The sequence below is a fragment of the Phalaenopsis equestris genome, unplaced genomic scaffold (genome assembly GCF_001263595.1).
Source record: "Phalaenopsis equestris unplaced genomic scaffold, ASM126359v1 Scaffold000263, whole genome shotgun sequence".
Classification (NCBI taxonomy): domain Eukaryota; kingdom Viridiplantae; phylum Streptophyta; class Magnoliopsida; order Asparagales; family Orchidaceae; genus Phalaenopsis; species Phalaenopsis equestris.
In genome coordinates, this window is record NW_018164705.1 from 827328 (window position 1) to 849130 (window position 21803).

Below are 21803 nucleotides of genomic sequence, written 5' to 3' on the forward strand. Positions count from 1 at the left end.
ATAATGTCGCCTAAGAAAAATTTGCAAAGAGGTATCCAGAAATTTACTGTGGAGAATATGCAGTAAAAAATCATTTTAACTACCATAGAGACTTGCCGCACTCGAGAAAAGGTAATCTTGCGAGTTACACATAACCACAACAGCGACTCACCATATCGAGGGGAGGAAGTGATCGCTTTCATCTATAAATTAGTGACAAAGAACAAATACCCCAATAATTTGGCATGAAAAATCAACGAAGGAGCCAGAATTTCAGAATGAAGATTGATTTGTCAGATTTTGATGGTCACATGAATCCGAACGCATTCATTAAGTGGCTCTCGACAGTGGAACGGGTTTTTGAATACAAAGATGTTCCACCTGACATAAGGGTAAAGCTTGTCATCATCAAGTTAAAGAATATTGCGTCATTAAAGTAGAAATTTTTGAAATGCCTATGTCAGCGAGGGAAAAGGTAAATCAAAACCTGCTTTAAGAAGAAAAGGTAGTTGCAACGCATGCACCTTCCACCGCAATGCAGACAGAACATATTCTTGACACTTCATCATTTGCAGCAAAAAAATCACCTATTAGAGTAGTGCGCAGCTCAGTTCGAGCAGCAAATCTTGAAGTATGAGCTAGTGAAGCCCAAAGAGAACATCATAGTTCGATATCTAAGAGGATTAATACAGTCCATCAACAATGTTGTCCAATTATAGCCCTATTGAACATTAAAGGATGTGCAGACGAAGCCCTGAAGGAGAGACAATAAAGCAGTATTAGGTTGGCACTGCCCTTCAAACAAGATTTACCTATTGGATCAAGCAGCAAAAGTATACCTAGAGGAGCATCTCAACCTACGCCACCCAAGAAAAAAGAAGTTCAGATTGGCGGAAAAGAGAAGACAATCAATACTCTGAAGTCTATCACAACTAGAAAGTGCTGATTTTGAGTGCATTGAATCAGATAGCCCAAACATGAATATGATTACTTCAATCTAGTAAAGAGCAATTGAAGCAATGGACAATAATATGGGAGAAAGTGAAGATGTAAAGGATAAGTATCAGCTTCCAGCCAACGACGAATAGATACTAGTAATTCAAACTGAGCCCATGATGGAGACATCAATTAGTCTAACAATAATTGTCCTATAATGTGGTGAGTATTGAGGAGCCAATATCAAAAATAGACAATCATTGTTGGAGTTGTGAAATGTCTTGAGTGAAAATTTATCTCTTAGGTAGTTGCTCTTGAGTGTAGTCCAGTCCATCATAGATTTCATTTCAAAACCGATTCCTCCAAGCAGGCCTATTTATCGAATGCATCGAGCCAGGTACAAGAAGTGGGAAAAATAGTTCGTGAGAATACCCATTTATGTGCATTTTAATTTCTGGTTTTAGAAAAAAGGATGACTACTTATTTTATCAGGACAACCTTTGGAATGATAAGTGTGCGTCTCAACATAATTTTATGCTATAATTGTCTCAGATAGTAAGATTTTAGAGTTGCTTGGAGTGCGTCTCAGCATAATTTTATGCTATAATTGTCTCAGATAGTAAGACAATGAATTTATCATAATTGTGGTAGACCGATTCCGGTAGCTTCCTAGGAAGAAAAATAGCTCCTCTTTCCTAGAAAAATAATGTGGGGCGTAAGATTACCACGGGTAGGTGGGTCTGCATGCCATGAATCTCGCGATCACGAGATTAACGAACCCAAAAAACTATTTTGTTTTTTTTTTCCAATTTTGGCAGGTTTCTTTCTTTTATTTCTTTTATGTTTAGGTTTTCCTATTCATAAGTGTATCTCCATTAACCGGGAAAATCATTATGATTTCAGTGGCTTATAAATTGTGATGCAGTTGATAAGTAATACAAAATTAAGTATAATCTACAGTTTTCAGTTTGCAGTTGTTTTTTTAAATATAAAATTAATTAAAATCTCAAAACTGTTAAAGCTAGACAAACTAAGTAGCAACTATGCAAATAAAAAGGCACAGCCTTTAATTAAATAAAACTGGCCATGAAAAAAAGGTAGGCAAACCTTCAGCCCTTCCTTTATAACGGTCTGGCTCCCCACCATGTATCGTATCGATATTTTCATGATCCTTGCTACTTCTCTTCTTCCTCTTCTTCTTCTTATTACTACCCTTCTCTTCTTCATCTCCCATATTAACTGTGTACGAATCGTCCCCCTCTGACTCTGCATCGGCATTGACCCGCTTCCTTTTCTTCGACTTAGAGGAAGCGGTGATTTCCTTCTTATTCTTCTCGCTCTCCATATCCGATGTTCCACCGAATAGACGATATTCCGATTCATCTATCTCTTCCAACGAAAGGAACCCTGATTTCTCAAAAGAATTGAGAATGACAGAAATACACAAAATATCAGAATTATAATAAATAATAATAATCATCATGGGTTAAGATCAGATGAAAAACCTCCTTCAACTCCGTCGGAAAGAAAAGCGAATAAGTCGCCGCTGTTCTCAACTTGATTCCAATGAATAAAGTCGGGGCGATCAGATTCAAGAGATTTAAAGTTATTTGTAATCTTCTGCTTGCTCCTCCTCTTTGGATTCTTCATTGCGCCGTCCGAAATAGAAGATGGGCACAAAGATACTTCAGCCATGGCATCCAACTGTACAATATCCTGCTAAACAACAAAAAAGACAACTTCAGATCCTGCAGAATTAGGCTGCTGGCAACAGATTTAGACCAGGATTTGACTTAGATAAATCCGGATTTCGCGAATTTCGGCCGTAAATCCCGGATTTACTGAATCATGTAATTGGCGTGTTTAGTACATCCGGGACGACCGAAGAAGCGAACAGGCTTACCTTCCTCAATGGTTTCTGGTAGGAGCGGAGTGGAAGGATGAGAGAGATGGAAGTTTCAATTGTCTCTGTACGCCGCTATACCGCCGTTGCCTCCCAGCTTGCTCTAATCGCGAGTGTATCGCGACGGTTTGTTCACGTAGGCCATGTGGGGGAAACCGGCAGGGGAGGGGGCATAAGGGAGGGTTTAGGGCATGAAGAGGGTAAGGTGGAGATGGGTTTTAGGGTTTTAATTTATTTTTATTCAACTCTTAATTTATTAGTTTAATTGATTAATAATTAATTATTAATTTAATTATATAAATAAATATAATATTATTTTATGATTAAACTATTAATTTATAAAACATATTTTAAAGTTTCAAACTATTTAATAAAAATATAGGTTCTTCTTAATTAATATAATTAAATAACTATTCATTTATTGCTTAAAAAATAATTTGTTTGATAATAAATTATTTTATATTCTAAAAGTTATAAAAGTATAAGTATGAATAAATTGTTGTGAATTAAAATTTTATGAAATTGAATGACAATTTTTTTATTTGATGAATTTAGTTATTAAATGAATTTAATGGGTAATTTTTATACATCTGACAACAAGTTCCTGTCTTGATAATTCAAGCTCCACAATATCGTTATTAGAGTCTACGAAAGTATATGACTATTAGAAAAAAAATCATTATTGATTATTGAGTTAAATGATAATTTTAATATTTGTGTTAATGATTATAAATTTTTGTATGTTATCTATCCAAAATAATTTGTCATAACTTTTATTTGATATGAGACATCACATTCATTTTCATGAAAAATTTGTGAGATATGAAGGATTGTACTCGTTTAGGATGTTTAACGTCTTATCAATCATTTTACCAACAAGCCTCATGTGATGATTGATAAAAATAGTTGTGTGAATATGACTGTGTGATGGAGACATCATAAGAATTTTGTCGTTTTGTCATTAACTGAATTTGAAGTTATTATAGAAATAGATTGACTATCTATTCTCTTTATAATTATAAATTGCTTTAATTGAATTCAACATCTCTAGTTCACCTTCAAAATATCAGTGAGAGGGTACTAGCCTTCCTAGCTTAAGTCAGCCTTCCTAGCTCAAGTCAGTGATATCACGAATGAGCAAAAAAAGTTTGACGATATATCAATAATAAAGGAGTGCCCAAATGTTTTTTTAAATGATTATATATGGTTGCCTCTAAGAAGAAAGAATTCTCTATTGATTTAATATGAAGTGCAATATCAAGGACAAATGAATCCTACAATATGACAATTAAGAAGCTATAATAACTAAAGAGTCAGTTATAAGACTTATTGAATAAAATTATTTATGAAGCCAAATATTTCTCCTTGGAGAGCTCAAGTGTTTTTTGTTAATAAGAAAAATAGAATTTTAAGTATATGTGTTGATTATTGAGAATTCAACAATGACAATAAAAAAATAAGTACACGTTGTCAGAAATGATGAACTTTTTGATCAACTATAAGGGGGCCTTTGTATTTTAAAATATTGTATACACTCGGATTATCATCATATAAGAATTAAAGATGATGACATGACAAAGATAATTTTTTATATCAAATATGGGAATTATGAGTCTGTGGTAATGTATTTGGGGTCATCAAATGCTTTTGCTATATTTTAGGTTTTTTATGAACAAAATCTTTAAACCATTTATGGATTGATTATTGATTGTCTTCATGGATGACATTCTAGTATAATATAGTGATGAAGCTCATCTTGCAGATCATCGTCACATCATTTTAAAGACACATAAAGAGATCAAGTTATATGTCACATCATCAAAGTGTCTTGTTGCATGTGATCAGTAGTGAAGACATTACAATAGATTTCAATAAGGTTAAAGAAATCATTGATTGACACTGACCAACTACTCTTATAGAAGTCTGGAGTTTTTTAGGTCAAATAAGTTATTATATGAGATTTATTGAGCCATTTTCTTGTATTATAGTGGCTTTATCCAGATTGGCTTGGAATGAAGTGAATTTTGAATGGAAAGATCGTTCTAAGGGAGCTTTCCATAAATTAAAGGCATGCTTGATGATTACTCGCGTATTAAATATCTCCTTTGGAATAAAAGGTTTCCGTATTTACAATGATGTATCGTTGAGAGGACTATAATGTGTGCTTATGTAAAATGAGAAGGCAATTACTTTTGCCTCCAGCGATTGAAGAATAATGAGAAGGATTATCTGACATGTGATTTGAAGTTGACAATAGTTGCATTTTTTTGAAATATGGAGGCATTATTTATATATAATAAGGTGTGAAATGTTCAATGATCACCAAAGCTTAAATTATATTTTTCACACATAATGAGATGAATTTAAGCAGAAGGCGGTGGTTTGAGCTCATTAAAGATTATGATTTCAATGCATATTTTTACACAGGGAAAGTCAATATAGTTGTTGACGATTTGAGTGGGAAGGTTGCGACACTGTTAGTTTGGTCATTATATGATAAAAATAATTAACAAAAGGTATGAAGCATTTATAATTGCCAACAGAGGTGCCAAATTATGGAAGTTTTGCAATATTAAATTAGATGTTAATTAAGCCAACTTTGAAGGATAAAATACGAGAAGAATTGTCACGCGATGTAGAGTTTCATAAAATATTAAACTAAGTGAATCTATACTAGATAGAAAATATAAGATTGATGAAGAAAAGGTATTGAGATATAATAATAAACTTTGCGGTCTTAATGTTAATGATTAACAAAAATAAATTATGCATGAGACATGTTATTCAGGGTATACATTATATATAGGAAACAAGAAGATGTATCCAAAGCTTAAAGTATTATTCTGATGGTCAAGGTGAAGCACATTGTATTATAGTTCATGGTAAAGTGTCTTACTTGTCAGTTGGTTAATATTGCTCATATCATATTGAAAAGTAGGACATTGCTATATATTTTATGATTGGACTACGAAGATCAAAGCAGGGTCATGATTTTATATGGTTAATTATTGATTGACTAACTATGTATGCACATTTCTTACGCATCAGACAAATGAATTTTATAGACAAGTTGACAAAAATCTATATAGGTGAAATGGTGTTACTACGCTGAGACTTATAGTCCATTATTTCATATCGAGACAATAGATTCACATCTAGACAATGGAGAAAAGTTATACAGGTTTTGGGTACTCAACCAACATTCAATATAAATTTTCCTTCCCATGTAGATGACAAATAAAAAGAATTATCTAAATCATATAAGTCCTACTTAGACTCTGTGTGTTTCATTTTTGTGAAAATTAAAAAAATGCATTTACATATGATAAATTTTACCTGCAATAATAGCTTACATACTAGTATCGATTATTGTGATGCTAAGACTAGTATAATTTGAAGCGAAAGAATTTATTTTTCTTAAGTTTATTTTGACGGGGAGTGTCAAACAAATTGGAAAATCTAGGGAGTTGAGCCAATGACTTGTTAACCCATATGAGATCATAGAGAAGGTTGGGAATGTTGCTTATAAAACTATCTTACCAATACATATGCATGAGTCAATGAAAGTTGTTAAAGGTTAAATGTAACCACATTTTTAGGAGTTTTGCTATCATTGTTTGTATTAGATTCATAGTTAATATTTATAATTGTTAGTTTAGGCTCGTGTGCTTCATTTATATCGCTACGAACAAGTTGTACAATTATTTAATTATTCATTAAGTGAATACATCAGCCAAGAATTATCATTGCATGAGTTTCTACATATTTGGTTTGATTTTGCACTTATAATGTTTAATTTGCTTTCCCATTATTCTTGTTAATTATAGTTAAAATTTTCATGTTATAATCATACTTAAGGTATTAATATTAGTTTTCATATTGTTTATATAAAATTCATTAAATAATTCTTAATTATATATTTATATGTAATGTTTTTTTGAGTTGTTGCTTACCTTTTTTTTTAGGTTGTCTGCCAAAATTAATTATTAATATTTTATTTTAAGTCATTGACTATACAACTTATTAAATGATCGAGCATGGTTATCAAGTACAGGGCATTAATTCAAAACATGTTATATTATCATTAAAAAAAAAAAAAAAACTACCTGATCCATCCGCTACTCCACCAATGTATATATAGTAAATCACATATTTTTTATTACTCATATTGCATGTCTTAATATGTTGCTATTTATGATCTAATAAATAACATTTATTTATTAAGTTTAATTTATCAAACTTACTTATTGATATTTTGTTGTAACAAATTTTATAAGGTCGTTCATGACGGACCCTCACCTCAGGAGCATCTTATTTCATATTTGTTATATTCTTTACATTTTTTATGTATTGGCCATTGTATTTACTTTGGGTTTGGGTGATTTTATTTTTATAGTTAATACTTTTTATTTTATTTATTTACCTATTTATTTTTGTGAAGATTTTGTTCCATTCCCTTAATGGATATTACGATTCTAATATTTTTTTATTTAATGAAATAAAATTTACCTTGTATTTATCTTTATTATCCTTACTATATACATAAAAAAAGTCTCTTATTACAAGTACAAAATAGAATTATATACATTCATCATACCCCCATATTGCAGGGGAATACCATCTTTCGAACCCGATGCATAGCATGAGATATTTTATAGAGAAATTTTTTTTTTATATCATTGTGATCATCATTTTCAACACACAAGTTAAAGGTTTCCATTAAAGTTGATACATTATATACTTTTATTTTTATCATTATTGCAGTAGAGAAAAAGAGCGAATATACAAAGTTGGCAGATCTTAGCATGTATTGACGGAGCATAAGAAATCACGAGGTCTTTCGAGGGCACAATAGAAATCTTTATCAAAAATCAGGATAGAAATAACATTTTTTTAATATTTTAAAGTAATATTTACAACCAACCAAGTAAGCGATAATTCAAATACATTATGTTTACCACATTTCAATTCTCATGAATTATAAAGATTTGGCCGAGATATTTTATTTCCTTAATTAAAAAAATATTTTTATTTGATGTATTTGGTAACTAATTTTTAAATAAAATTTTTTTTTTAAACATGCTTAAAAAGTTGGTATATCATTTTTAAAATAGACCCTGTCGTGAAAGCGACGCTTCCTCCATCACATGAATTAATAAAATAATATTTTTAAATTATAAAATACATTTTTTACTCATGCCCACATATAATAAAATTAGAAATGAATTAAAAACTCTAAATAATTAAAAATAAGGTGATATTGCTCTTCAATACAACTCCAATAATAACACTACTTATTCACATCTAATCCATGTTTATATATTCGGCAGGTAATATTATTCCAACTGTCAGAGAGCCACTGGCTTCAAAATTCAAATAAAAAACTCGTTACACCAGGGATGTTTTTCATATCAGCACGCTGGTTCTGCTCATCGTGCCGGCCTCAACGCGGACGCGGAACCCGCGAAGTCTCTCGTCTTTCGAGAAGCGCCGTGGGGTTCTTCAGTTCTATATTTCGAGTTCCCCTTGATTTCGATCGTCCGCCATAGTTAATGGCCTCAGTTCCTCAATCCCGTGCATCTCTGCGCTCCGAAAGGCAGTTACCCCCGTCGAAACTCGCTGGTATGGTCGGTGGGGGTGGGAACCCTCCGCTCGTACGCCCGAAGCCGTCCGGAGGGAAACGTTCAATGAGCATAGGGTCGAGGACGTCCTTTGAAGTTGATGATGCCGGTGATCCTCTCCTCTGTATTTATTTATCTTTTACCGCTTTTTTGAGGCATTTGGTTTGCTGTGTTAATTAATGGTCGAGCTTTAGTTTCTGAGATATTATGTTGTATGTAGTTTGGTGAACTGGGGCTTAATCGGTGTTGGAATTGGAAACAGGCGGTTGGGTGGCTGTTACCTAGTTGCTACAAGAAATATCTGGCTAGATATGTATAATACGAAGTCTTAACCCTTGATAGAACCCTCTCAATTTAAAAATCTAATCTCACAAGTATTTATAGGGTTTTTGCGTAGGATTTAAATTAATGTTTAGGCTTTGTTTGACAGTAAATCCCCACTCAAAGTTTGCACTCCCGCTCGGACTTTACATTTAAGAAAGATAAACTTATGAATCGACTTGTAGATCTCTGTGATGCTAGGCTGACTTCATTCGTATGAACAAAATGCAAGACATTCCAAGGTGAAGCTTTGGGCTCGCCGTGTTTTACACTAGTCATGGCAGGTTAAAGTCGAAGAGCAGTAATGTTCGAAGGATGTGTACCCTTTTTTCTTGTTTAAGGTATATAGTAGGAATGATGATAAACTTGGACAGTGTATTTTAGTTTAATCTATGGTTGCAAGCTTCGCACAAGCAAGGGAGGGGTCAGTTTGTTTTGAAGTGGGCGTCAATGATTCTTGTTTGTTTTGCATGGCTCACTTATGAAATAAATTCTCTTACTTATTTATGATTTAAGGTCCTCTATTTTAACTAATATGCTCTTTAATTTACTATCTATTTATTTGAAAGTAAAGATGTTAGTTATTCCTCACAAACTTTATATTATTATTTTTACTATTATTTTATTCAAAAAATAGAATTAAATAAGTAACTAGGAAGCTGTCAAACTCAAAGTTCACTTTTTTTTTTAATTCTATGAAGGTGAGTTTCAAAAATAGTAACTTGATTTTTTTCAATTTTCACGATACAAACACTTGCGAGCTAAACTCTATGCCTGAGTTCAAACCAATTCCATAACCGAGTCCCAATCCATTTATATATAAAAAAAAAAAAACTATCTCTTACATTAAATTTTCATAATTTCCTTTTTCCTCAATCCTTGAGCCTTGTAAATATTTAATATATATGGCCTTTGTTTATTAAACCAGGCATTTGAGAACCAAGTTATTTTGATTATTAAGAGAACATTACATGTTTGCTATGTTTTAAGTACATCTCAATTGCTCAGAAAATCTACGTACGCGTGTCTCTCACTCATGCGAAAAGGTTATGGTGAATTCTAGAAGGATAAGAACAAGTTGTTTTGGTTATCATCATTTTTTCCACGGCCTTGGTAAGGGTTTAGTTGGGATCAGCTACATCATAAACTTTTAAATTTCGGGTTTAAAGCTCCTCTTTTTTTCTCTTGGACTATTAATATCTTATTTTTGATGTAAATATTAGAACTTCTTGGTTTGCTTTATTTTACCTGTCTAAAATGGAAACTTAGTATCAGTTAAGGTTAGATTCAGATCAAATCATCATAAGAATTTGCTAATGCAAATAGAATAACGGGCATGATATCTTGATTATGTAGTTGATCATCATTTATTAACAATTCATTGACAGTTTTCTAATGCTATTTTAGATTCTGGAAGAGTTCGAGTTGCTGTTAGAGTTTGCCCGAAAAATGCCGAGGACCTCTCTAATGAATCTGATTTTATTGACTGTGTCGAGTCACTGCCTGAGGTCCATTATTCTGCTCCTATTCTTTGTCTATTTTATACAACTTTAACTTTAATAAATTTGTAATTTTCTTTTAATAATCTTTATAATGATTTTTTTTATTCTGATTGAAATGTTTCACATGTGTCGTAATTGCTTGAATTTGTGGCATGCAGCTGAAGAGGTTGAAGTTAAGAAAGAATAATTGGAAATCTGAATCTTATAGATTTGATGAGGTCTTTACAGAAAGTGCTTCTCAAAAGCGAGTTTATGAAGTCGTTGCAAAACCTGTAGTCGAGGTAAATGATTTTGCTCTTCTAACACCATGTAATTAAGACCATGATAATCAGGTGCTCCACCGTTTAATACTGTAATTTTGATCTCTTAGTTTGATATTACTATACTGGCAGCAAGGTCAATGGTAAATTGTGAAAATTAAACTTCAACTCTTAGGGATCTCTTCGTGAAAATGTTTCAAGCATAATGTAGCTATAAAATCCTGTTTTAAGTTTTAGGTGTTTTTCATTTTGTCATATAGCATTTTATGATTTGATCTTCTAATCTTAAATGTTTGGGGTCATTGGCTTAAGAAGGCCCTTTATGCTTAAATTTTGTATTTCTTGCATGCACTTGTTGAATCAAATATTTTCTTTTGTTCGTGGTGGCGCGAAGTAAAAAAAAAAAATTGTGTTATTCATTGAATTTATAGATTTATTTAGTTGCTCTTCCTTTTAATTCAGAGATGAATGAATCAAATATACTATTCAATTTTATGAATTTTTATGTTGAAGATGGTAGCTCTAATGCAAAACTCCTGTAGAATCAAACATGTTAAGATTGACAATAATGCTTGTCATCTAATAGAAACAAATAAATACTAATAATGATGTTTTTTGAAGGAGTAACAAAAAACGAACTTTGAAAAAAAATATGGCGATGAGTCTCTAGCAATATAATTTCACCATACAAGGTATGAGATGATTCAAGCACACCAACATGTAAAAAAAATGACAATGCAAAAATAAAAAGGGAGTCTTCTTTGAACTGCACACATAGATTTTTCAAATTCATTAAAGAAAGATTCAGTTCATTCATCACTACTCTCTCCTACAATGAAAATTGTCCCCGTGATGTAGACAAGGGGCAAGGTACAAAAATATTACATATTTTTCTTAAAGGATAGAATTAAATCGCAATATTTTACTAATTAGAACACAAGGCTAGTTACAGCCTCTTAGGCTTGAACTCAGGGCTTCTATCTTTGGATCTAAGGGGCATGCTACTTGTACTTGAGCTTTTTAATACATATAATCTTTTCTGGAGGATAAAAAATTATCATATAATTTAAATTAATATAAAAAGATTTTATAATACAAAATTATATCTTTATCCTAGATCTATCCCAACTCAGGAGATATTTTTCTTATATGAAAGCTTGAAAATTCATGCTCAGATCCAATGCCTAATCACTCTTTTTTTTTATTTGCTAATATGATCAGTCCCTTTTCTGTTCAAAATAGCTGATTTTAACCAAGTTGGACCATATTCAAATCTACCACAAACTACAAATTGACAGGGGAATGTGACTTGTAATACAATTGAAGTGCCTAAGGGCTTGTTGTACTAAAATGAAGTCGCCGAAGCACCAAAGCTTTCATTTGTTATGATTGCGAATCCGGAGCTTTGTATCAACTCTCAACAATTTAAAATTTTCAACTTTGATCCATGCCATTGATATTCTTCCAGTATGCTCCAATATAAGCAATGAGACTCTTTTAAAGATAATTTTTAACCATCAGATGATGAATTTTTTCTCGACTTGGGTCTCTAATAACCACCATCAGTAAGTCAACAATCTTACCTAGAATCGCCGTGGGAAGTAGATTTCATTGTTGCCTAAATTACTTGATTTTAACCAAGTTGGACCATATTAAAATTTACCACAAACTACAAATTGATAGGGGAATGTGACTTATAATATAATTGAAGTGCCTAAGGGCTTGTTGTACTAAAAAGAAGTCGCCGAAGCACCAAAGCTTTCATTTGTTATGATTGCGAATCCGGAGCTTTGTATCAACTCTCAACAATTTAAAATTTTCAACTTTGATCCATGCCATTGATATTCTTCCAGTATGCTCCAATATAAGCAATGAGACTCTTTTAAAGATAATTTTTAACCATCAGATGATGAATTTTTTTCGGACTTGGGTCTCTAATAACCACCATTAGTAAGTCAACAATCTTATCGAGAATCACCGTGGGAAGTAGATTTCATTGTTGCCTAAATTACTATTTTTTGACTAAGAACTTACAAACTTGTTTTTGGATGTTAAACTAGAAGTAGAGGGAGAATAAGAGAAAGAAGACTCTTAATTACAGTTGGTGGTTCATGCTATAGAGTTAATTTAATAAAATTAATTTTTACACTAATAGCTGAATCCTTTAAAATTTCTGTTACTATGTATTCATTCCAAAATTTCAAAATTATAAGGATATATTCTTTTTGCAGCTAATTTCTTTCATGTTTCTTGTACAGAGTTCATTTAGAGCACATTCAAACCATAACCAAATCTCTTTCTTTGAACTCCTATTGCTTTTGTGTTCATTTTAGTAGCATGGTAACAATTATAGTCAACAATAACTTTAGTGCGAATACTTTTATGTAAATGATGTTTCTATTATGCAAAAATGTTGGGAAACTGATCAGCTTATATGCAATTAGTGATTCATTTAAATTTTCAGGCTTTATATGCTAACAACTAGTAATAATTAGATTAAATTTGCAAGCAATTCATAGCAGTATACATATTGTAAAGTAAGTTACAAGCAAACTTAATCAGACGAGGCGTCAAATCCCAATTCAGTTTATAATCTTCTATCAAACTTCATGACAAATCTACTAATATTTTATTTATTGCTGAAGTCTGACCATCTATGGATGACGTGCAATTGAAGAGAGAAGTTTATTGCCAAGGTTCTTATAGAGTACATTTCAAAAATGACCCACAAACATGAGATTATATCGGAGATAATTGCTTTAATAAACTAATTTATTTGTGAGCTCTGAAAATTTCTACCTGGCCCACTTGAGAGAGGTAAGCGTTTGATGTCAAAATTTCAAAGAAGGTTCGATTTTAGAGAAGACGTCATCTAGAAATTTTGGTCGTCTTTGCGAGAAATTTTTAATTTAGTTTTCGGTTTTAAGTAGGTGCAAGTTAATCTATTTTGGTCGTCTTTGCGAGAAATCTTTAATTTAGTTTTCGGTTTTAAGTAGGTGCAAGTTCTCCAGGTTAATTATTTTGCTCGATATAGAGAGAAAACATTAAATTTAGTTATTAAAGGATAAATGCATAGTGTATAGCAGTAGTATCTTGATTTTAAAATTGAGAAACTTTATTTGCTCGATATAGAGAGAAAACATTAAATTAGGGCTAGTTATTAAAGGATATATGCATAGTGTATGGTAGTAGTATCTTGATTTTAAAATTGAGAAACTTTATTGCATTTAGATTTGGAGGGGCGGTGGCGGGTGGGGGGGAGATTATGACAACATCGGTCGATATCCCATAGTTAAGCTGCTTTGAGTTTTTCGAACACTGTGGTCTATTTAGGTAGATATAACAATCTACCTAACATGACCTAAGTATGCTTATCAATAGGAATCTAGTAAACCTGGAATGTATATTTTTTATGAGGAATAAGTTGATTTTAGTTGACATAAAGCATTGTGCTCTATAAATACATTATATAATTTAGCATTTAAGAGATTCGAGTCATTGAAAAAGTTACGTGTTTTGCCATGATTAGAATTTAATGACATCATGTTGCGGCGAATCACTCACTCATAAGGACCCAAGATTAATCTTACATTAGTCACCTTTGAAAGAATATTGTAGATAGTGGATGTGTTATTTTTTTAAGCTTAGGAGTGGTAGATTTCACTTGAATATTTTGAATTTGTTGATGTTTTTGAAATTCCTGTATTATTGTCTATGCTCAAATACCTGAACCATAAGTGATCTACAATTGAAGGGTATTTGAGATCCATTTTGGTTGAGATTTACTTTCAACTTGATCATTGTTGAGGTTAAATAATTCTATTGTCACTTTAGATCTTGTTGATTCTACTTGTTTGCCCATAAAGTATCGTGTGGTTTATTGATGAAATGTAAGCATTTCCAAATCAATAAAGCAGTGCGGCCATTTTCAATTTCATTTACTTAACCACATGTGCAATATGATTGCCATCTTCGTTATTGCACTGGCATGTTTGTTTTTAGAAACTGCGCAATGTTTGAATACAACTGTGCTCTCTTGAAAAGTTGAATCCACTCCATATTTTGGCCTTAGCTTCTTTTGAGGTCGTAGATATTTATGATTTTGATGATCAAAATATAAAACAATCTATCAATGTAAGTGATTAAGCCATTGCATAAAACTCTCAACCATAGACGAAATACTTTTTCTAGAAATTATCCAGTTTTTAACTGAAGTAAAGTATTATTTTTTTCTTAAATTTATTTGACTTGGGATTTGACCATTTGAATATAAATTAAGTTATGAGTTTGCAATGCACTTGTTTGATGATGGATATTTTTTACATGAAATCATTTAGTTTGTTACTACATTAAGATATTAGATGATTATTTTGTCTTTGTAATCATATTCTAGCATTGATATGATATGGTTCCTGAAGACTTGAAGTATATAGACATCAGTGAATAGGTGTTTTGGTATATTTTCTTTTATCTCTAAATATTTCAATCATCAAACTTAGTTTAATTAAAGTATCCCTTATAAAGTAACTGATATTGGTTGCCCTTATTTTTGCAGAGGTTTTGTTATATATTTAAAGTTACAATTCTATGGCATTTCCTCATAGTTGGGGATATTCTCCTTTTTATTTCTCTGTTATTTCCTTTTTTCTGTTATTTTCTTTTTTGTTTTACCACTTGTATCAGCTTATTTATGGGCACTTGGTTTATAGTGAATGAATTAAGTAGTTCTTAATTACCTTAACATATTATCACAAGTGCTAAAGCTTTAGCCACCAGTCATCTTTCCCCATTCTGCGCCTTCTTTCTTTCTTCTTGTTTGTCGAAATGCCACACACTATGCCTCCTTCATGGCTTTACCTTTCTGTCATATTTATCCAAGCACTCATACGCTTTGCCACTAGTATGTGCAACCCGCTTATTAATTATAACTACTTGCCCGTGGACTACTAACTTTTGCACTCTCTTACTTTCCCACGTGACACACCTTGCTTGTCATTATGACAAATTCTTCTTTACTTCAAAATCTGACTATTATTTGGGCTTGGCGGTCTAGATTTTTTTCTAATCATCATAAACTTTCAAGCGTATTTGCTTCACCGTATCTCAAATATCTTTGGCTATGTTTAGGAATATGTAAGTTTCGTAGACTTCATGACATGATTAAGTAATCTTCGACGTTGCACGCATGACAAACTCTTCTTCTACTTCTCACAAAAGGAGAAAATATTATTTAAATTCAAAATGTTTTTATCAAGCACTTTACATTCTTATCATATAGTAGGATTATGTACTAAATCAAATAACTCATTTTTTTGAAACAACTAATTATATGATTATTTGATAAATAATTTTTGGGATACATACATACTGACCACTTGAAACATTGATATTTACAAATTAATCACCCGGATGATTTTTTTGAACTACCGAACCGATGTATTTACACGTGCCGTGATCAAACTATTGAGAATTTGATAAAAATGAAAAATTAAGGTTGGGGTTTTACCATGAATTTTGATATTTGAGTGAGAATTTGAAAATTTATGACAGAGGGCGGTTGATTTGTAAATAGCTATGCAATTTCCCCTTTTTTCCCTTAATGAAGCTGAACAAATTTGCCCCTTGAGTGGGTGGGCAACTCCAATCTTCTTTGACTCCAATTTTCCTTGAAACAATAGAACTTAATTTCATTAAAAAAATATATATTCTTGAATGTTGCAGGATATGGATGTGTTTTCATATATAGTTGTTTCAATCCTAAATTTTCACATAAAAAATATCAAACTTTTTTTTTGGAAGGGAGGCTTAACTGATTTATTAAGCTTGACATAAAAAATATAATTTTACATAACTAATAATGAAGGAGATGGTCATTAGAAAAATTGTGGGGTAACATTTAATGCTTAACAAATGTGTATTTATTTATTTGTAAAAGGAGTGCATTCTAAAAGAGCCCTTAACATACATATACAACACAATTATTATGTAGTTACATCTAGAAACCCTAAACATTCTTATGTTTTCACACGTCTAGCCCCTAAACATTCATATTTATACGTATACCATTAAAATTTTAACATCATATGAAAATATCATTATTATTTTATTTTTAAAAGTGAAATACACTTTTTCATGTATAAGTTTATGACATCAAGGAGTTATATGTAATAAAAATTGTGGTATGTATGTAAAATTTCCTATTTTAAAATGGTCTATGATGCATCAATCTTGTTAGAACAGTTCAATTAATGGCCACGTGAAAATGAAAATTGAATATTTATGTGAAAGAGTTAGCATTGTCCAATGCATGAAACTAAAGCAATCCTTACAATTTTTTATAAATTTTGTATCAAAATAAAAATTGCTTACACAGATGCTTTTGGCTCTTCCAAACAAATTAGTTTAGGTTCCATATATATATATATTTACGTTAAAATTGTGAACGAAATTAAAAAATAGGTCATTTGCGTAAATATCACACAAGTATTATATATTTAGATATCTAACACCAAACTTTCAAATTTACTTGCATTTCACTCAAAATGTTAACATTATTATAAAAACATCATCATTATTAATTTTTAAAAGTGAAATACATATTTTCATGCATTGATTTATCACCAAAGTGTTATAACCTTAAATATGAAAATTTTAAAGTGTTAGTCTAAAATTGTGAACGAAATTAAAAAATAGGTCATTTACGTAAATATCACACAAGTATTATATTTTTAGATATCTAACACCAAACTTTCAAATTTACTTGCATTTCACTCAAAATGTTAACATTATTATAAAAACATCATCATTATTAATTTTTAAAAGTGAAATACATATTTTCATGCATTGATTTATCACCAAAGTGTTATAACCTTAAATATGAAAATTTTAAAGTGTTAGTTAAAAACAAAAATTTTGTGGTATGTATGCAAAGTGCATACTTAAATAAATAATAAAACATGTGCATACTTTGCAACATACTGTAATGTTAATATATTCACATCCCTCGCCCTCCTCATGTCTCTGTAACGCTGGCCCTCTTGTTTCATAGTTATTAGTCCGCTGCTCGCTGGTCTTCGTGCACTCGCAGTGTCTGATTTAACAGTATGCTCGCTTTAGTTAAAAACAAAATTTTTTTGGTATGTATGCAGAGTGCATGCTTAAATAAATAATAAAACATGTGCATACTTCGCAACATACTGTAATGTTGATATATTCGCATCCCTCGCCTACCTCATGTCTCTGTAAAGCTGGCCCTCTTGTTTCATAGTTATTAGTCCGCTGCCCGCTGGTCTTCGTGCATTCGCAGTGTCTGATTTAACAGTATGCTCACCCATCACTGCAACCTCTTTTCTCACACCATCTTTGGTTCTATATACCCTATGGTGTCTTCCATGACGTTTTGCCTCCCCCCTCCCCCCTCTATATGTAAATGCCCCTATCATTTTTACTTCTCATTGTTGATTATTCTTTTTAATATTTTGATCACCGTCATATATTTAAAAATTGATTCTTAGAATCAGATTATTCAAATTATATTGGAAACAGTCAGTAAAAAATTTCTATCGGCAACCATATTATTTGAATGGCCTTTTTATGTATATATTAAAGTTATCTGTACACTTTGATACCTCTCATGAGCTTCCTATTGCCCCTGTATGCGTCGTTTTCACATTTTAATGTTCATCAATCAATCTACAATTTGCTTTTCGGGATCTATTTTTGGTGAATTAATACTAGTATGCCTCTACTGCTAGACTCTCTTTCCTGTTTACGGGATTGTGTTCTAGTTGAAATTGTTATATATTCCTTTTCTTAGGAAGATTAGGATTGCATTCCTATATGCAGTTATTGATAGAATGTTGAATTTCAGATTTTTCTCTCTTTTTATCAAAGTTGGAAAATTTTTAATTAAAAATATGCCACTTTTTTGAAGGTTAATTCAAAATTATGAAAACAATTTATAATGGTCATATTGTTCATGATAGTTCCATTGATCTATCGTAGTCTCGAAGAAAATGTTTGTGTGGTTAATACTTTATATTAAGTTGATCTTTCCATTTTGCTGAAAATTGCTCCATAATCGTGTCTAGTATGAAATTTTCTCATTCTTTGGATGCCTCCCCTATTGAGCCCATCCCTTCTTGTATTGTTCTTAGTTTGTTTAATTCCAGTTCCGTCTCCTATTGCTTTGGTATCTTCATATAGATCCTCATCCAGGAAACTCGCATTTTCCTACCTTAATTTCTTCCTGTAATGCTACTAAGGTGTTCTCAAATGCCGCTCATGTTTCTTATGAGGTTGTGTCGATTCAAATTATGTTTCGTCTTAAGATTCTTTCGTAAATTTTCTTGGATTACTGGATAAAAAGATTCCATCTGGGCATTTTTTTACAAAGGCTCAAACAGGAAAAAAAAATTCTCTTCTTTTTCGTAGCTGTACTTGATCACAAGCTATGTGCAATAATGCTTCATGCGACATCGACATTCTTGACTCAGTAGGTACTCAAATTCGGGCTTGCTTCCTTCTTTTTTGTACTAAATTATTCTCTCAACATGCATCCTAGCTTGCTTCTGTATTTTGTCTATTTGTTTTACTGGAGGTAGTTCTTTACAACCGCATCTTCATGTAATCATTGTCTTTCACTGATAATGAAATTTTACGTATATTTACGACTTCCACTATTTTCTCATTGTGATTCCAATTACGGGAATTCTTCAAGTAGCTAGCCTATTGAATGCCATGTTAGAATTACCATCAGTCGTAGTCTCATGGATTGCCAGGCTGGGCCTTGCAACAGATTTTTTGTTCCTCCTAATGCAGCGCATTTTGAAACTTAGGTGGAACTCTATAAAAATTTTGAACAGGCGGTGCGTATTGTAAAATCCTCCCCAATCTTGAATTTCAAATAATTTACATTTTTCGTTGGATCAGTGTTAAGTCTTTATTTTATAGGTGCATCACTGCATCAGTGTTCTTCCATCCTTGAACAACGAACCATTATCACTTGAAAGGTAAAAAGGAGCGTAAAGAACATTCGTGCAAGTGCATACTTGTGCAACTTCCCTTTGACTTACTAGACCCTGCAGATGGTTTAATTCGCGCTTAAGTTGGTAATGTTTGATATCCATGGCTCAATTGTTCATGAATACACAAGCAGAGATAAATACATTGATTATTTGAACTTTGGTATAGATTTCGATGTAGGGCAAACATAACCCTTGGCTTTGAAAAAAAAATTGTTGCATGACAGTGCCAATGTCCAGGCTTCCCAGGTCATCTAAAGAGAAGCTGGAGTAGTCAAATATACAATACAACTATATGGATTCTTAAGACAAAGCAATTAGCTGGAATGGAAAACCATTCAAAATCATGCCTGCAAAGATTCACGAAGAAATTTACTATCTAAAAAATTAGCTTTTCATTCTGTTTATTAATCATAAAGGAACCAAATGAAACTAAATTTTGACAGAGCTTCTGTTCATTCCGCAAGATGCAAGTTCATTCAAGTACACAAGAGATGAAAGATCTTGTAATAGGTAAATATAAAAAAAAATTTCTATGTGGCGAAGTGTGAAACCTCTCTCTCAAATTGCTGCCAAATACTTTTTAACTAAAGATAGGAAAGAGATAGCAGCCTTAGCAGGTGTTGGGGATGTGTAAATAAAAGGAAAGGAACAATAACTGAATCAACAAGGCAACCACGGTTCCTGGCATATACTTAACACCTAGGAAGCATATAAACATCTACAACCAGGTAAGAAAATCTATTTCATTCATCAATTATTTCCCTTGTAAAGATGCAGTTGAAGATGGAGAGCCAAACTAATTATAAAAAAAAAAAAAAAAAAAGATTCCTGAAATTTTTTGTTTGTGAAGCATGAAAGATCATATAATATAAATCAATTTCTAAAATAGTTAGTCATGCATGATAAAATCCTTATTTAGAACAACCCTAATTTTGGAGGTTTCATTATGTTAAACAACACACAGCCATGTTGAATCTTTTGGGAACGTGCAGGATGCACCCCATTCTGAATGCGGGATTTTTTGGCTACATTGGTCAGTTCAAACTAATTAAGCAGTTGACTTGTTAGATTGGAAGTGCTTGAGAACCTCCTGGATCAAATGTTGAAAATTTATGCGATGCAACTGTTTTTCATTTATGACAAGCATAAACCTTGTGTTTCTACTCAGGGAAGGGGTTTTAGCATTTGGAAAGCTTTTGTTAGAGTTCACACTAATAGTTGCATAGGAAGTGGAAAAAGCATTGTTGCAATGGTAGTGAATATACTATTTCATTGGAGTGAAGTTCAATCTATTATTGTCATCATTGCTAGGCTTGATTTGTGTGAAAATCTAAGGAGTCTGTTGAACTCTACATTAATATTTCTCCAAAGCTTGAGTGTGCATTTTTGGAGTTCCTTCTGCCAATTATATTATTAAATTAGATTCATTCTAATTTCTTAAAAACTCTTAGTGAGGCTTGCTCCATTACATCTTTAAATGTTGCAACATTATTAAAGTAAGTTAAGCAAATAATTAATTATCGAAAGTAGGCTTCATTTTGCTTTTGAAAGTAGGTGTTATGTGCTTCTTTTCTCAGATTTATCTTTTGCAATTTCATATTTGAATGCTCCGGATCCTTTTCATTATAGCTATTTTCGAATGGTACTGTACATACTAATACAAATAATCCTAGGTATCCCATTTGATTAACATTTTTCTGTCTTTTCCTGTAAGTATAGTCCTTTTGAATCCATTCTGTGCGTTAATCTACTTTTGCAGAGTGTATTAAATGGGTATAATGGGACAATTATGGCTTACGGTCAAACAGGTACCGGAAAAACATATACCATTGGTCGACTTGGAGAGGATGATCCTTCTCAACGCGGAATCATGGTTAGAGCTATGGAGGATATTCTTGCTAATACTTCTCCTTTGCAAGATACCGTGTCAATATCTTATCTGCAGGCATGTCAATTGATCCTTCCCTTAAACTTGGGCCGTTGCTTGTTTGTTGATTTACTGTTGATGTAATCATAAGATTATGAAAGTTATATTTGCTATCTAGTGATCAATTCTGGCATTCTTAAAAGCAAAAAGTATAAATTGCAACTAAGCAGGCATGCATACTAAGGGCGAAGTAATTCATAAACAAGGTGAAATATTTAGAAAAAGATTAGTGTTGTGATGGAAAATCCATATCTCTTGAAAGGTTATCTTGCATCTGTCGAGATTTTATGGTACATTGAATGCCAAGAAGGCATGAAGATGCTAGTAA

At 32.0% G+C, this 21803-nt stretch overlaps 2 protein-coding genes across 6 annotated transcripts in view; one reads left to right on the forward strand and one right to left on the reverse strand.

The window, feature by feature from the left end:
- LOC110024605 (DEAD-box ATP-dependent RNA helicase 13) overlaps positions 1 to 3028 on the reverse strand; it is a 48823-nt gene extending 45795 nt beyond the window's left edge. For 4 of the 5 annotated variants that reach the window (XM_020724667.1, XM_020724666.1, XM_020724669.1 and 1 more), the window contains exons 1-3: positions 2819 to 3028; positions 2421 to 2631; positions 2023 to 2322 (exon numbers count right to left, since the gene is read on the reverse strand). In XM_020724667.1, the coding sequence (XP_020580326.1) occupies positions 2023 to 2322; positions 2421 to 2610 (490 nt within the window). In that variant the 5' untranslated portion in view covers positions 2611 to 2631; positions 2819 to 3028. Of the gene's footprint in view, positions 1 to 2022; positions 2323 to 2420; positions 2635 to 2818 lie in introns of all 5 variants that reach the window. The other variant, XM_020724668.1, reaches the window with a different exon arrangement.
- A 5199-nt stretch (positions 3029 to 8227) lies between these two features.
- LOC110024633 (kinesin-like protein KIN-UB) lies at positions 8228 to 21601 on the forward strand. Its single transcript, XM_020724706.1, has 4 exons — positions 8228 to 8548; positions 10168 to 10268; positions 10421 to 10543; positions 21308 to 21601. Exons 1-4 carry the CDS (start codon positions 8371 to 8373, stop codon positions 21557 to 21559), a joined length of 654 nt encoding a protein of 217 aa, XP_020580365.1. The 5' UTR covers positions 8228 to 8370; the 3' UTR covers positions 21560 to 21601.
- Positions 21602 to 21803: the final 202 nt, after the last annotated feature.